At 47.0% G+C, this 14,742-nt stretch overlaps 1 protein-coding gene across 2 annotated transcripts in view; it reads left to right on the top strand.

The window, feature by feature from the left end:
* SRGAP2 (SLIT-ROBO Rho GTPase activating protein 2) overlaps positions 1 to 14,742 on the top strand; it is a 153,973-nt gene that overhangs the window by 105,931 nt on the left and 33,300 nt on the right. For both annotated transcript variants that reach the window (XM_088448563.1, XM_088448564.1), the window contains exons 8-11: positions 2,651 to 2,872; positions 3,778 to 3,879; positions 5,396 to 5,593; positions 8,886 to 8,970. In XM_088448563.1, the coding sequence (XP_088304689.1) occupies positions 2,651 to 2,872; positions 3,778 to 3,879; positions 5,396 to 5,593; positions 8,886 to 8,970 (607 nt within the window). The remainder of the gene's footprint in view (positions 1 to 2,650; positions 2,873 to 3,777; positions 3,880 to 5,395; positions 5,594 to 8,885; positions 8,971 to 14,742) is intronic.

Here is a 14,742-nt window from a genome sequence, read left to right as displayed (position 1 = left end):
TGATGGGTTTGTTTTGATTTTTCAGCCTAATGATGGCTTGCTTCACTGATAGTGACAGCTCTTTGGATCTCATATTGAGAGTCTATAGCAATTGATTCCAAATGCAAATGTCACACCTAGAATCAACTCCAGACCTTTTACCTGCTTAATTGATAATGAAATAATGAGGGAGTAGCCCACACCTGTCCATGAAATCGCTTTTGAGTTGACAGTCCCATTACTTTTGGCCCCTTAAAAAGTGGGAGGCACATATAGAAACCGTTGTAATTCCTACACCGTTCACCTGATTTAGATGTAATTACCCTCAAATTAATTCTGAAAGTCTGCAGTTAAAGCACATCCTGTTTGTTTCATTTCAAAGCCATTGTGGTGGTGAATAGAGGCCAAAATATGAAAATTCTGTCAATGTCCCAATATTTATGCACCTGACTGTAAGTACTGGTCTCACACAGTCTCGATTTGCAATTATTGTATTGCCTATGGTAGTGCTGATTCACATGTTGAGCGTGGATCTTTCTTTATATATATAAAGTTTATCCATGTACCCAAGTTCCGTATGGAGACTCTTCTGTCAATTATTCTGGCAATGGAACTTTGGGATTTTATGGCTTCCCTGGACATTCATTCAGGATGTGTATCTGCATGTGCCTATTACGTCATCCCACCAACAATTTCTACGGTTTGCTGTTCTGCAACAACATTACCAATTCCAGGCACTGCCCTTTGGTCTGTCAACGGCCCCTCGGGTCTTCCCCAAAAATAAGGCGGTTATTACGGCCCACCTCAAGTGTCAGGGAGTCAGAATACTGCCATACTTATATGACCGCCTGATATTGGCACAGTCTCCAGCTGTTTTACAACAACATCTCCAGTTGACCATTGCCTGCCTACAGACGCACGGCTGTATCATCAATTGGAAGATGTCTTCCCTTTCTCCAGTACAGCAGATGCTACATCTGGGGGGCACTTCTGAATTCTAAGGCACAAAAGGTGTTTATGCCAGGGGACAAGATTTCGGCCAAATTACTGTGAGTGCGCAAATTGCTCAGCATGCGAAGGATGTCGATTCTATTTGCGATGCAGGTCCTGGGGTCAATGGTATACACCATCGACATGGTGGAATATGATCAGTTCCACTCCAGGCCTCTGCAACAATTGATTCTCTCCTGGTGGAATGGGTAGTATCATCTAATGCGGTCCCAGAGGATCCTTCTTACTCCGAAGGGTCGGCTCTCTCTCATGATGGCTACAAAGGTCTCATCTGGACAAAGGGTCACCCATTTTGGATTCCAAATTGGGTGCTCCTCACCAGGGACTCCAGTATTTGCGGAGGGGGACGGTGACAGGTCATCATACCTTTCAGGGAAGATGGACAAATCAGGAAAGTCACCTGCACATAAAAAATGGAGCTTCGTGCAGTATACAAAGCGCACAGTCTGGCACAGGACCTCCTCCAAGGCATGCCGGTCCAGAACCAGTCCGACAACGCGACCACAGTAGCCTATGTCAATCATCAGGGAGGCACGCAAAGTGAGGCAGCCATGAGGGAAGTGGCAAACATTCTGATCTGGGCAGAACGTCATCTTCCGGCTATCTTACCAATATTCTTCCCGGGATTCCTCAACTGGGAAACTGACTTCCTAAGTCGTCAGGACATACATGCTGGAGAGTGGGCTTTCCACCCGGGAGTCTTTCAACTCCTGGTGAACAAATGGGGCCTACTAGACATAGACCTCATGGCCTCACGTCACAACCTCAAAGTCCCCAGGTACGGGTCCAGGACCAGAGATCCCTCAGTCTCCTTCATGGACACACTAGCAGTGAGGTGGGACTTCAAAGGGGCGTACCTCTTTCCTCCGATTTCCCTCCTCCCAAGGGTCCTCGGGAAATTCAAGCAGGAAGACGGCACAGTAGTACTGGTAGCTCCTGCTTGGCCCAGGTGCCATTGGTTCACCGACATATGGAATCTATTCATAGGCACTCCGTTTCCTCTTCCTCTATGGCCTTATCTGTTAAGCAGGGTCCCTGCTTTCATCCGGACATACCTCGTCTGTCTTTGACGCTGTGGCTCCTGAGTTTTCCATCTTAAGAGCCAAAGGTTTCTCCAGCTCTGTGATTCAGACGGTGCTTAGGGCACGAAAGCCTTCCTCTGCCTTGGGCTTCTTTACAAAACTGAATGCTTGTGACTAGGGGCGGGGTATATGTGGAGGAGGACCTGATGCATCCTGGCAGCTGAAAGCTTAACTGTTATGTGCTTGGATCACTCCAACCACATTTCCCCATGGTATCCCTGTGGACTCTATGGACCTCGAAGAAAAAGAGTTAACACAGGTAAGTCTACCATAACTCTTTTATTTATTTTTTTATGCCGTTTATTTTCCTGTGGTCAAAATAATTTGTATTTAAGGAATTTGCGTACAATATCTATATTCTGCAGTATTTTCACTGATATTTATTCATTATTTCTTTATTTTGGTTGTTTTTTAACTTTTACTGTACTTTGTTGTCCGTGTGCTAATTTCTGGAACCATATCGTAATTCTTTTTCTATGCCACATTTCTTGTGTTATACATTGTGTTTATATATAGTTCTATTTTGTATATCGTTGTAGTTTTGTATTGCAATCTGCATGCTTTTTGTCCTGTTAAAGTGCTGTGACCTCGGCTACCACTCAAGTTTACATCGTGCCCTACGTACTTTCCTCTCCGCTGAGTTCAACCTTCAGCACTCTAAGCAGGAGGGACTAGAGGCTCTGGAGAGTGCCACAGAGAACCTGGAATCTACTGCAGACAAGCAACGCCTCATGGAGTCATCTAACAGTGTCTTCTGCCCTCCTGTGAGGTTTGAGTTCCAACCACACATGGGAGATACTGTAAGTGGTTTGTATATTACATTCTTCATAGGGAAATAGAAACAGTTGTGCATAACAAATATAGTCGGTCACTGCACTTCCTCAGATCAAAAAAGCTGGCATGCTCAAGAAACCTTTACATACATCGAACTAGGGGCAAAGTCAGCTAAAATGTGTCAGTTTACTCCTGGACAAACCATGTTGCGTTGTAGGTGGGATACTACTGGCTGCTCTGAAAGCAGCTTTATTGGTGCAGCCCAGAATTGATGCCCCGCATTCTAAATCTAAATATTTCCCCACATTTGATATTTGCTCCACTGCCGCACAACATGTTGCTTCCAAGGTATAACGCTGCATTTACTCTGAACTTTAAATGAGGCAATAGTTGTAAACTTGCTAATAGTTTGTTTTTTTTCCATATAAAAACTGTTATTTTAGGCATCTGAAGTGATCACTGATTTGTCATTTTTGCCGATTACCTAGAATGTTGCTATACATTTTATCATGACCACCATTCTAAAAATATACATTAAATTAATGCTATGATAACTATAATAAACCATTTAAAACGACCTTGATACAATACTGTATATTGAGTAACAATGTACTATACGAGGGATATAACAAAACAGAATTCCTTTGAAATGGTAAAATGTACTGCGGAAATTGCCTCTTTCTTACATAAGAATCTCTGTTTTAGGACAGAATCTTTTATTTTGTTTGAATTTTGATCCTGCCTAGTGAACAAAGAGGCTTTCTTTTTACAGCTGTTACTGCATAATAGTGATGGGGGGGAGGCAACAGAGTTCTATTTCTACTTTATTTCTGCATGCTAATACAATGGTATGCATACTGCAGAATGCATGGTTGTAACAACTGACTATCCCAGTGCTTTTCTGTAATGAGTTCTGCATTCTTGTCTCTAGATGGCGCAACTCTGTGCACAGCAACCTTTACAGGGGGAGTTGGCGCAAAGGTGTCAGCAGCTGCAGTGTCGCTTGTCCACATTGCAAATAGAAAATGAGGAGGTATGGGGTGTGTGTTTGAGCTGTTTGTGCTCTACTAACTGGTTGCAACACATTTTTTATACTAGTTTTCGTATATATGTCCCTCTATAGTTTTCTTAAATGATGTGTAACGTAATCTAATGTTATTATATGCTGTACCTTGTGCACAGTGTACGTTCAACCTTTCCTCAGACCATTATTTTCATCATGTGTTATCCACACTGGCTGTAATGCACCCCACTGGTTTCTGTATCCTTGCAGCAGATGACATAATGATGTCTGATTATAATTTAATTAAAATGATCAGATCATTACTAGACATGTAGGCAAAAGCAGATCATTGCTATTAGCTTGTGTGTGGTGCATTTTCCTTCTGCGCCGCAGTTATGCTGGAATTGATATGGCCACTTAGTCTTAGGGCCTAAATGGCCAGTTTGGCTATTGTGGTTGTAATGTGCAATGCACCCTGCATACACACAGCTATACACCCTGAAGTTTCACTGGAGCTTCTAGATGGTCCATTGTACATAAGTGGCAGAAAATTTGGAAGCTGTGCACTGTGTAAAGTGTCAACTTCCTGTCACTTTAGTTACCTAGGGGTCTATTTATCAAGCAGTGAAAAGTGTGTGGAGACATAAACCAGTGGAGAAGTTGCCTATAGCAACCAATCAGCTCCTACTTATTATTTTATAGACTGTACTTGTTAAATGCTACTTGAAAGCTGATTGGTGGCTATGGGCAACTTCTACACTGGTCCACTTCTCCACACTTATCACTGCTTGATAAATAGACTGCCTAGACTTTTAATTCCTAAAATATTTCTAATTTGAGCCTCATTTAATAACGAGTGGACATCACTATTACTATATTGCACCTAGAAATGCACTTCTCTGCCATATTACAACATGAAAGTGTAAAATGTGTCCTTTTACAAGTATAGATGGAAATTCAAAGACCAGTTCTGAGCTGGTGTAAATTGCTAGTCCTTTTGCTGAATGACAATGCCATGTGCTCTTCTGCACAGAAAAAACACTCCACATCTTTATATTGTGTCATTTATCTTTCTCCACAATTCCAAACTTGGCAAGGTACACTCTCACTCCGACATCTGTCCCTCATCATGTGTAAACTTCTACTTCTCCACAAATGCCACCATATAGCTGCCTAAACCTGCCACTGTGCACAGCAGTGTCCAGTCTGATTTTGTGCTGACTTTGCTGTTTTGCACTCTGTAAATGACCTCCTCTTTTCTGTGGAAAAATTGGACATTGGTCCTACTTCACCAAGTGGCAGGTCAGCACGTGTGGCCAGCTTTATGCAGAGATGATGTGAAGGCACCTAAAGGAGCAATGTTATGTGGAATGCTATCCGGGTATTGCTAGCCTTTTATTACAGCTATGCTTTACTGCTGAGGATTTTGCACAGTCACTTTTCCATGTTATGGAAAATTCAGTTCCCATTAGGTAATGATCATTGTTTAATAACAAATAAAAACAGAGGAGGCTTTATATGTTTATCTTGCTGTTTCATACCAAAGGTTAAGAAGACAATGGAAGCTACATTGCAGACCATTCAGGACATGGTGAGCGTAGAGGACTTTGATGTATCCGACTGCTTCCAGTATAGCAACTCCATGGAATCTGTGAAGTCCACAGTGTCGGAGACCTACATGAGCAAGCCGAGTATTGCCAAGCGACGTGCCAACCAGCAGGAGACAGAGCAGTTCTACTTTACTGTAAAGATCAATTCTTACCCTATTTTATTAGGATGCTATCCACCGCCCTGTAACCTTGTCAGAACATAAGTTAAAAGGCTTTTTTTAACAACATGGGTTGAATGTTAATGAGCAAATCATTTGCCTCCACAGTCTCATAGCATAATTGCGGGATATACACTTGTTTATGGAATGAGCACTATTGGGGCATACAATAGAATTTGCAACCTCTACAGAAAGTGAAAATACTCATTTATTTTCATATTATTATTATTATAAGGCCTTAGCCCAACATCGAGGGGATTACATGTTTTAAAATAAAGTTCTCATTCTAGCTACTGGGACCACTGGGGTCTCCATAGCATTGCTGTTTTTGCTTGAAGATCCTCAAATGTTTAATTCTACAGGTATCCATGCTCTTATAAATACAATAGACTGCTCTCTTTAAATAAGACTCTCTTATAATTTAAGACAGGGCTTGACAAATTATTCTAAAATGTAGGAGCCAGGATGAAAGTGTAGAAGCCAGACCACCGTCCCCCCCCAAAAAAAATTATAGGAGTGAGTGAGGAGCACAGCTCTATGTGTTATGCAACTTTTATACACACTATACTAGTCCACAAAATGGTCACAGTTGAATGGATACAGTAAAATAGAGGCCCCCTCACTGCTCTGCACAGCTCCCCTTCTCCACCCCCACTCTCTAGTTTTAATGAACCACATTTCACATAAAATAATGGTGCCAGAAAGTACAAAACCCCCCCTCCCCTCGTGGTCACACCATTATCCCTCTGAAGCCGCTCCGCAATCCCTGGCCACGCATAGACCCTACGACCAGAGAGCTCTATGCAGCCAGAGATAGGAGACAGTAGACAGACAGGACGTACAGGAGGATCAGCGTAGACTGGGACAGACAGCAGGGATCAGAGCAGGCCAGGATGGAGAGGAGTAGTCGGTGCAGGCCGGGACGGACAGAGGCCCAGCAGTCACCGTAGGCGACACTCAGCACATGCACTCCTGTGCATGATATGAACACTGCAATACTATAGGCAGGAATCTCCGCCGGAGCTTCCTCCCTCACTGCAAAATCTAGTAGCCAGGCAGCAAAATCTGGTAGCCTTAGCGACCTGGACCCCGGGATTTGTCGAGCCCTGTTTAAGACCATTGTCTTCTATGTGCGACAGATAGACAAGTAGGTAGTACAGTTTTGTATCTTATGCACTCCATTTGGTGATCAGTGATTGAGAGTGAATACAGTTAGAGGCAAAATAATTACGGTAATGGAAATGGGAAAACTGGCCTAAAACAGATAATCTTTGTATCATTTATAATCATAGCTTTTACCCCTCTTTATGATTAAGTAGCAATTTTTCACTTTTTCATTTCACGAAAGAAGCAAGAAGCTTTAGTGCAGTATATTTTTCACCTTTTTCTTTTTTCAATGGAACATTTGTGCCTTTTTAACCAATATACCAAATAAATGTATAAGCTAGTTAGTGTTGCTCTACCAATATTTCGTTTTTGTGTGTGTGTCCCAGCTTTTTTTTCTTGTTTATCTCTCTCTCCCCACCCCACCCCCATCTGTACTCTCTAACAATGTTTGCACAGTTCGGCAATATTTTCCTACTGTGCATGAGCAAAAAATCTAGGAATCCTTACTGCGCATTCGCGAACCTAGGTGTGTGATGGCGTACACAGTTGCTTACAGCATTGCTATAATGGGAGACGGCATCTGCGATTCATGTGCATTTTAGGGTGGAGGTTAGAAAGTGACCTGAAGTAGATGCAAAAAGAGAGAATCTCATGTTATGTGCATGATTTGGCAACCGCTTAATTCTCTTTCGCAGCACAGTGGCCATATTTTAAAAAAGTTACAAGGAAGACTTTGCGCTAGCCAAGGGTTGCTAGTGGATACGATTTCCGACTAGTGTGTTGATGGTGGAGTGGTTGGATCCACCAGCAGACTTGAGCATTGCACAGATATGCAAAGTGGGCGTCACAGAGTTTACGCAGTCCAGTGCACAAGAGGAATGCTTAAATTGGTATTTGCATATTTCGGAAATGCAAAGCCATAAGAAATTGCATCAGCGCATGTACAGCCATGGCCAAAAGTTTTGAGAATGACACAAGTATTGTTTTCACAAAGTCTGCTGCTTCAGTGTTCTTAGACCTTTTTGTCAGATGTTACTATGCTATACTTAAGTAAAATTACAATCATTTCATAAGTGTCAAAGGCTTTTATTGACAATTACATTAAGTTTATGCAGAGTCAATATTTGCAGTGTTGACTCTTCTTTTTCAAGACCTCGCAAATTCGCCCTGGCATGCTGTCAAACAAATTCTGGGCCACATACTGACTGATGGCCGCCCCTTCTTGCCTAATCAATGCTTGGAGTTTATCAGAATTGTGGGTTTTTATTTGTCCACCTGCCTCTTGAGGATTGACCACAAATTCTCAATGGGATTAAGGTCTGGGGAGTTTCCTGGCCATGGACCCAAAATTTAGATGTTTTGTTCCCCCGTATATGGCCCTTGGAGCATTTTTCTGCTAGCCTCATCTTATTAGCAAGGTGCCAGAATCTATGCAGCAGTGCCGCCTGGAGCGCCCTTAGGAAGCTTCAGATGGTCACATTGCTCCCTGGAGTATCCTCAGGATGCTCTAGGTATTGCTGTAATCAATGGCAATTGTGGCCCCGCCCCATGTGACATCACATGGAGGAGGTGTGGCCTGCAAATAATGTTATATACATCAAAATGGCCCTCGGCAGAAAAAAGGTTCCCCACCCCTGCCTTAACTGGACCCTCACCCCCCCCTCCACCAACAGGTGTTCCGTTGTAAAGTTTGGTACTTGAAGGTACCCGTAGGGCACAAGTGTACTAGTCTTGGGGAAGTTTGGAGATGTGCTAATCCAAGCATATAGAAAAGTGTGTTAAAGGCTAAGCTGTCAGACATAGGCCAGTTTAATTCTGGTACAAGATGTGTCTGAGCTGTTTTCGTTTGAACGTGATTATGTTTTTCCAATTCCCATATCAAATTATTCTCTCCAGCTGGAAGTCTGTTTCCAGATTCTACACTACTTTCTAAAATGTAGTTCTTCCTTTATATCTCCAGTTTCTCACAAGATTGTCACAATCTTTTTTGGCTGTTTAATACCTTTTATAATGCTATCTATTGCCTTAAGTGCTAACCATGGGAGTATAATACATCTCTGAAATTAATTAGAAATTTCTGGGTCAAACGTAATAGCTCTGGGCTGCACTGAGAATCTGGTTGGATGTAACTGATGAATTATTGCCTCTTTGTTCTCTGTAGAAGATGAAGGAATTCCTGGAGGGACGAAATTTGATTACGAAACTGAAAGCCAAGCATGACATGTTACAGAAGACCCTAGGAGAGTGTAAGTCTGACAGAAGCAATTTCCTATGCTCATCTGGGAGCTGGGTGGGGACGCCTATCTTTCACATTGTCAAGGTCAATGATCATCTAGATTGACAATGTGCGGACCTCTCCAGGTCATCGATACATGGCAGGTTGTCTTGTACTGGCTATGAAGGTTCCAGAGTGTCTAATGAGCTGCATTTTGCTCCTCTTTTGTATGGGAGATACAGGTAGAGGTGGCAAATACCATGTTGCCCACTTTATTTCTCTTAGCACATTCATTTAAAATTAATAAATTACTTTTTACACATAAAGAAACCTAAGTAACGGCAGTAATCTTAAAAGCCATTGAATCGTTATGAAAAATGTGTTAGGGAAACGAGCAGTCACAGGTGTCTTTCCATCTCTTTCTCTTTACCTGTCCCTCGCACTTTGTATCTGGGTGTGTCTCTGTCTCTCTCTGTGTCTCTCTCTTCTCTCCCCCTCCCTCATTGCTACCTCTTTCGGTAGGGGATAACTTGCTGACCTCTGGGCTGTGGAGGCCAGGGTAATTAACCAGCTGGGGATTCATGAAGTGGCAAGTTTTTAGTTTAACGGACTGGTATAACATATTATTAGAGGTATTACTATTATACTAAGCAAACTCTGATGCACAACTGTCATATAATCTGTAATTGACTAAATTCCTCCTCAAAATTCTCCGTCACCACTTGTTATAGAGAGATAGATAGATAGAAAGAAATCCGGTAGTTTGGCACTTAGCAAAAATATCCAAAAAAGTTGTCGGGTACCCTCCTGTGGGTGGGATATACAGCAAGTATCTCCTAAGGAGCTATATAAGTCCCATGGGAAAACAGATAGGCGGCACCCCGAAGGTAGCAGAACAGTCAATGGGCACTTAAATCCGAAACATAGTTACACACATAGTGTGACACTATGTTTCTGATTTAAATACACGCTGACTGTTAAGCTACCTCCGGAGTGCCGCCTATCTGGTTTCCCCTGGGTGGGTGTGGATATGTATATAATCTCCATCCCCACACCCACCCAGGGGAAAACAGATAGGCGGCACTCCGAAGGTAGCATAACAGTCAGTGTGTATTTAAATCAGAAACATAGTGTCACACTGTGTAGAAAAAAAATATATATTATATTATTTTTTATATTTTATATATATTTCTACTTCAGGGTCCATAGGGGGTCCACAGGGTTGACCTTGGGGTATAGCTGGATCTGGATCCATGGGCACCACGCAGTTAAAGCTTTGCTGCTCCCAGGATGCACTTGGGTCCGTCCTCCTCTATACCCCGCCCCGGCCACAGGCACCTCAGTTTTAGTTGGTGCCGGAGTCGGGTCACCCTGCGCAGTGGGGCTGCATAAGCAGCCCCTAAGCTTTATTCTTTATTTTATTTTTTTTTAAAAAGAAGATTTTATTATTTTATTTTTACTGTCTTCAGAGCGGCAGCATCAGACTGTCCATCTGGACGTCTATGCTGCCGCTCCAACAGCCCCGCTGGCGCTGCGACGCCGGTACTGATCCGGGGATCGCAGCGGGACCCCGGAGTCAGTGCTAGCGTGGCTCCGGGACCACCCAAGGACTGCTGCCGGACTGAAGGGGCCAGGTAAGCCGCGTGCAGCGCTGTCAGCGCTGCACGCGGGGAAAATGCAGTCTTCATGCCGCCGGTCTCTGGGGACAGACCGGCGGCACTAGTAGCGGCGGCGGGCTCCCCCTCTTCAGGAATACCCCGCGTGTCCGCTGGCCCCCGGGGTGTAAGTACCGGCGGGGAACCGGCTTCCCCGGGGGTTTAGTACTAGCAGGGGAGGCAGCCTTCCCTGCTTCAGCGCTCCTCCCCTCAGCCCAGCGCGCCTTCTCTCATGTGTGCTGGCGTCGCTGGGCTGTTCTCACTCGGCCACTCCTCCTCAGAGCTCTCCGGCGGCCATCTTCCTCAGGCAGCATAGCAGAGCTCCCAGGCAGGCTTCCAGTGGACCAGTCCCCCTGCGTACCTCTCCCCCTGCAAAGGACTGTGTTCGCAGCGCTATAGCCCTCCCAGACACTGAATCTGGGAGGTTGATTGTAGCGGAAGGTGCAGTGAGTATAACTTCTCTGCATGGTATGTGACTTTTGCTAGTGCTGCTGTCTGTGCTTATTTTCTACTTACTGTCAGCTTTTTACCTATCCCTTTCCTTCTCCTACGGCCCGCAGGTGCGTGGGGGAGGGGTGTTCTTTCTGTGTACCTCACTTATATAAATCTACGTATTTGTGAGGTCCGTCACATACTGCGGTGTGCTCCTCAGTACCATATTGTGGGCTGTTTGGGTTGCATACTTGGGAGTGCGTGGGTGTTATACGCCTTACCTCGTTTCGGTGAGACATTTTTTTTTGCAAAAAAGTTTGTGTCATGTCTGATGAGGGGAATGAGCGCTCCGAGGCTCCTGTGTTGTTTTCCTGCCGACGCTGTTAGACAGGGGTTGACGGGGCAGAATTGTCTGAGGACGGTCTGTGCGGGCGGTGCCAGTTGGTACCTGGACCCTCTAAACCCCCGGTGGCGCAGGATCCTCCGTGGGCAATGTTTACGCAAGTGCTGGCGTCAATCGCGGACCGACTTGCGGTCCCGACTGCGGCCCCTTCTAGGGCGTTGCCCCAGCCTACCATGCCCCGTTCCCCGGGTGTGACTCGTCTGGTGCAGTCTCCTCCCGGGTCTCAGACCGTGGGTCCTTATGCGGGTTTGCCGGTATACGTGCAAACCCCCACGGTGCCGCAGCAGTCGATGGTACCTTTTCAGGGGTATCCTCAGGCAGTACCCCCGCCTTGGGTGGACGTCCTCTCCAGCTCTGTTCAGAGTCTGGCGGCTTCGTCATCGGCTTTTCAACATATGTTGCACAGTGATTTGCCCCCACGGGCGTCCAAGCGTTCCGTTCCGGCTTCACTGGCGGCTCAGTTCACGGACACGGACGTGTCTTCGGATGACGGGGAGATCCATGAAGACTCTGACTCGGATGCCGGGGCCCAGGAGATGGAGGCTAAGTCTTCCATTAATGTGCCGGCATTGGTTAGGGCGGTGCGGGCCATCCTTCACATTGAGGAGGATGTGCCCGCCCCCAGGTCAAAATACCCAAATTTTAAAAAGGCCAAGGTAGCTTCGATGGTTTTTCCCCTGTCCGATCAATTGACGGATCATATGGCAGGGGCCTGGCAGTTGCCCAGCAAGAGGTTCCAACCGCAGAAGCGGTTGGCTTCGAACTATCCGTTTCCGGAGGCTCATTGCAGGAAGTGGGAAACTCCTCCAGCGGTGCTTTTCGGTCCTTTCGGGTTCAGGGCAAGGCAAAAGGTCAGTCCTTCCCGAGGCAGTCGACGACCAAGGCCGCTTCTAAGCCCAAGAAGCAGCCCTGGAGTGCCAGGCGCCCTTCTTCCAAGCAGGAAGATAAACCTTCTGCCTGATGGGACGGGCCTCCCTCTGGGGGACCCCAGAGTGGGAGGCCGACTTCTTCTATTTGCCCAGTGCTGGCACAATACCACCACGGATGCCTGGGTTCGAGAAGTGGTCTCCCAGGGGTACGCCCTGTCTTTTCGGCACAGACCGCCCCACCAGTTTTTCTGCACGAGTCCTTCTCAGGATACGACGAAGTCTTTACAGATTCAGGAAGCTATAGAGTCCTTGCTGACAGCAGGGGTCATTGTTCCCGTTCCTCAATTACAACGAGGGACGGGGTTCTATTCTTCTCTGTTTCTGGTGCGGAAACCCAATGGTTCTCATCGCCCTATCCTCAACTTGAAGTCTCTGAACAAATTCCTCAGAGTTCCCAAGTTCAGGATGGAAACGTTACGTTCCATCATTCCGGCGATGGAACTGGGGGTTTACATGGTGTCCCTGGATATCCAGGACGCCTACCTCCATGTTCCGATAGCACCTTCGCACCAGCGGTATCTGAGGTTCGCTATCCTTCAACACCATTTCCAGTTCCGGGCGCTACCCTTTGGTCTCTCCACGGCACCGAGGGTGTTCACGAAGATTATGGCGGTCATGGCCGCACATCTTCGGAACCAGAATGTACGGCTACTACCGTATCTGGACGACCTCCTGTTGCTGGCGAGTTCCCCGGAGGTACTGCTTCATCATCTCCACTTGACGGTCGCTTGCCTGCAAGCGCACGGGTGGCTGATAAATTGGAAAAAGTCCTCCCTGATTCCATCTCAGCGGATGGTTCATTTGGGAGCCCTGCTGGATTCTCGGCAGCAAAGGATCTTCCTGACCCCGGAGAAGGTCTCCTCCCTGCAGCTGAGGATACACAGTTGCCTGAGCAGTTGCCGCCTGTCGGTCCATTCGGCTAGGAGGGTTTTGGGCTCCATGGTGTCAACATTCGACATGGTGGAATTTGCCCAGTTCCATTCCCGGCCTCTGCAGGGGCTGATTCTATCGGAATGGAACGGGTTACCTCACCGGATCCGCTCTCAGTTGTTGGTGTTGTCCCCGGAGGTTCGGCAGTCTTTGGCTTGGTGGCTTCAGACAGCTCATCTGGTCGAGGGGCGTCCCTTTTGGATCCCGGACTGGGTCCTGCTCACGACGGATGCCAGTCTTCGGGGTTGGGGGGCAGTGACCGGCTCGTTGTCACTTCAGGGTCGTTGGTCTGCGGAAGAAGCTCTTCTTCCCATCAACATTCTGGAACTGCGGGCGGTTTATCGGGCCCTGCAGTCGTCCGGTCCCGCTCTTTACGGACTGCCGGTTCAGGTGCAGTCCGACAACGCCACCACGGTGGCGTATATCAACCACCAAGTAGGAACTCGAAGTCGGGCAGCAATGTCGGAGGTGTCTCGCATCCTTGCTTGGGCGGAGTGTCACATTCCAGCGATCTCGGCAGTCTTCATTCCCGGAGTCCTCAATTGGGAGGCGGACTTCCTCAGCCATCACGACGTGCATCCCGGGGAATGGTCGCTTCACCCAGAGGTGTTTCAGCTACTCGTGGACAGGTGGGGGATGCCGGAGCTGGACTTGATGGCCTCCCGTCACAATCACAAGTTGCCCGTTTACGGGTCAAGGACAAGAGACGCAGGCGCCAGTCTGGTAGACGCGCTGTCGGTGAAATGGACGTTTCAACTGGCGTATCTGTTTCCTCCGATATCCTTACTTCCTCGGGTTCTGCGGAAATTCAAGCAGGACGGCGGCACGCTCGTGCTGGTTGCTCCGGCGTGGCCCAGACGTCCTTGGTACTCCGCTCTGAGGTGTCTCTCCATCGACGCTCCGTACCTTCTTCCTCAGCGTCGGGACCTGTTGTCTCAAGGGCCCTGCCTTTACCCGGATCTGGGTCGGCTGTCTTTGACGGCGTGGCTCTTGAGACAGCCGTCTTGAGGTCTAGGGGTTTCTCCAGTTCAGTCATTGGTACCATGCTTAGGGCACGCAAGCCTGCCTCCGCACGGATTTACCACAGGGTGTGGCGCACTTACTTTCAGTGGTGTGAATCCAGAAACTATGATCCTCAGGTGTTCCGGGTTTCCAGAATCTTGGAGTTCCTTCAATCAGGTTTGGACCTCGGCTTACGCCTGGCCTCTCTGAAGGTTCATGTGTCTGCATTGTCCGTGTGGTTTCAGCGACGGATTGCTACACTACCGGATGTTCACACCTTTTTCCAGGGTGTTCTCAGGATACAGCCTCCCTTCGTGCCTCCTGTGGCTCCTTGGGACTTGGCGGTGGTGCTACGGGTCTTGCAGGGTCATCTTTTTGAGCCTCTTGAGGCGGTGGACCTCAAGTGGCTGACGTTCAAGACCGTTTTTCTCCTAGCAATTGCTTCTGCCAGG

The sequence above is a fragment of the Taudactylus pleione genome, unplaced genomic scaffold (assembly GCF_031769625.1).
Source record: "Taudactylus pleione unplaced genomic scaffold, aTauple2 ptg000458l, whole genome shotgun sequence".
Lineage (NCBI taxonomy): Eukaryota > Metazoa > Chordata > Amphibia > Anura > Myobatrachidae > Taudactylus > Taudactylus pleione.
This window is presented reverse-complemented; position numbering and strand designations above follow the sequence as displayed.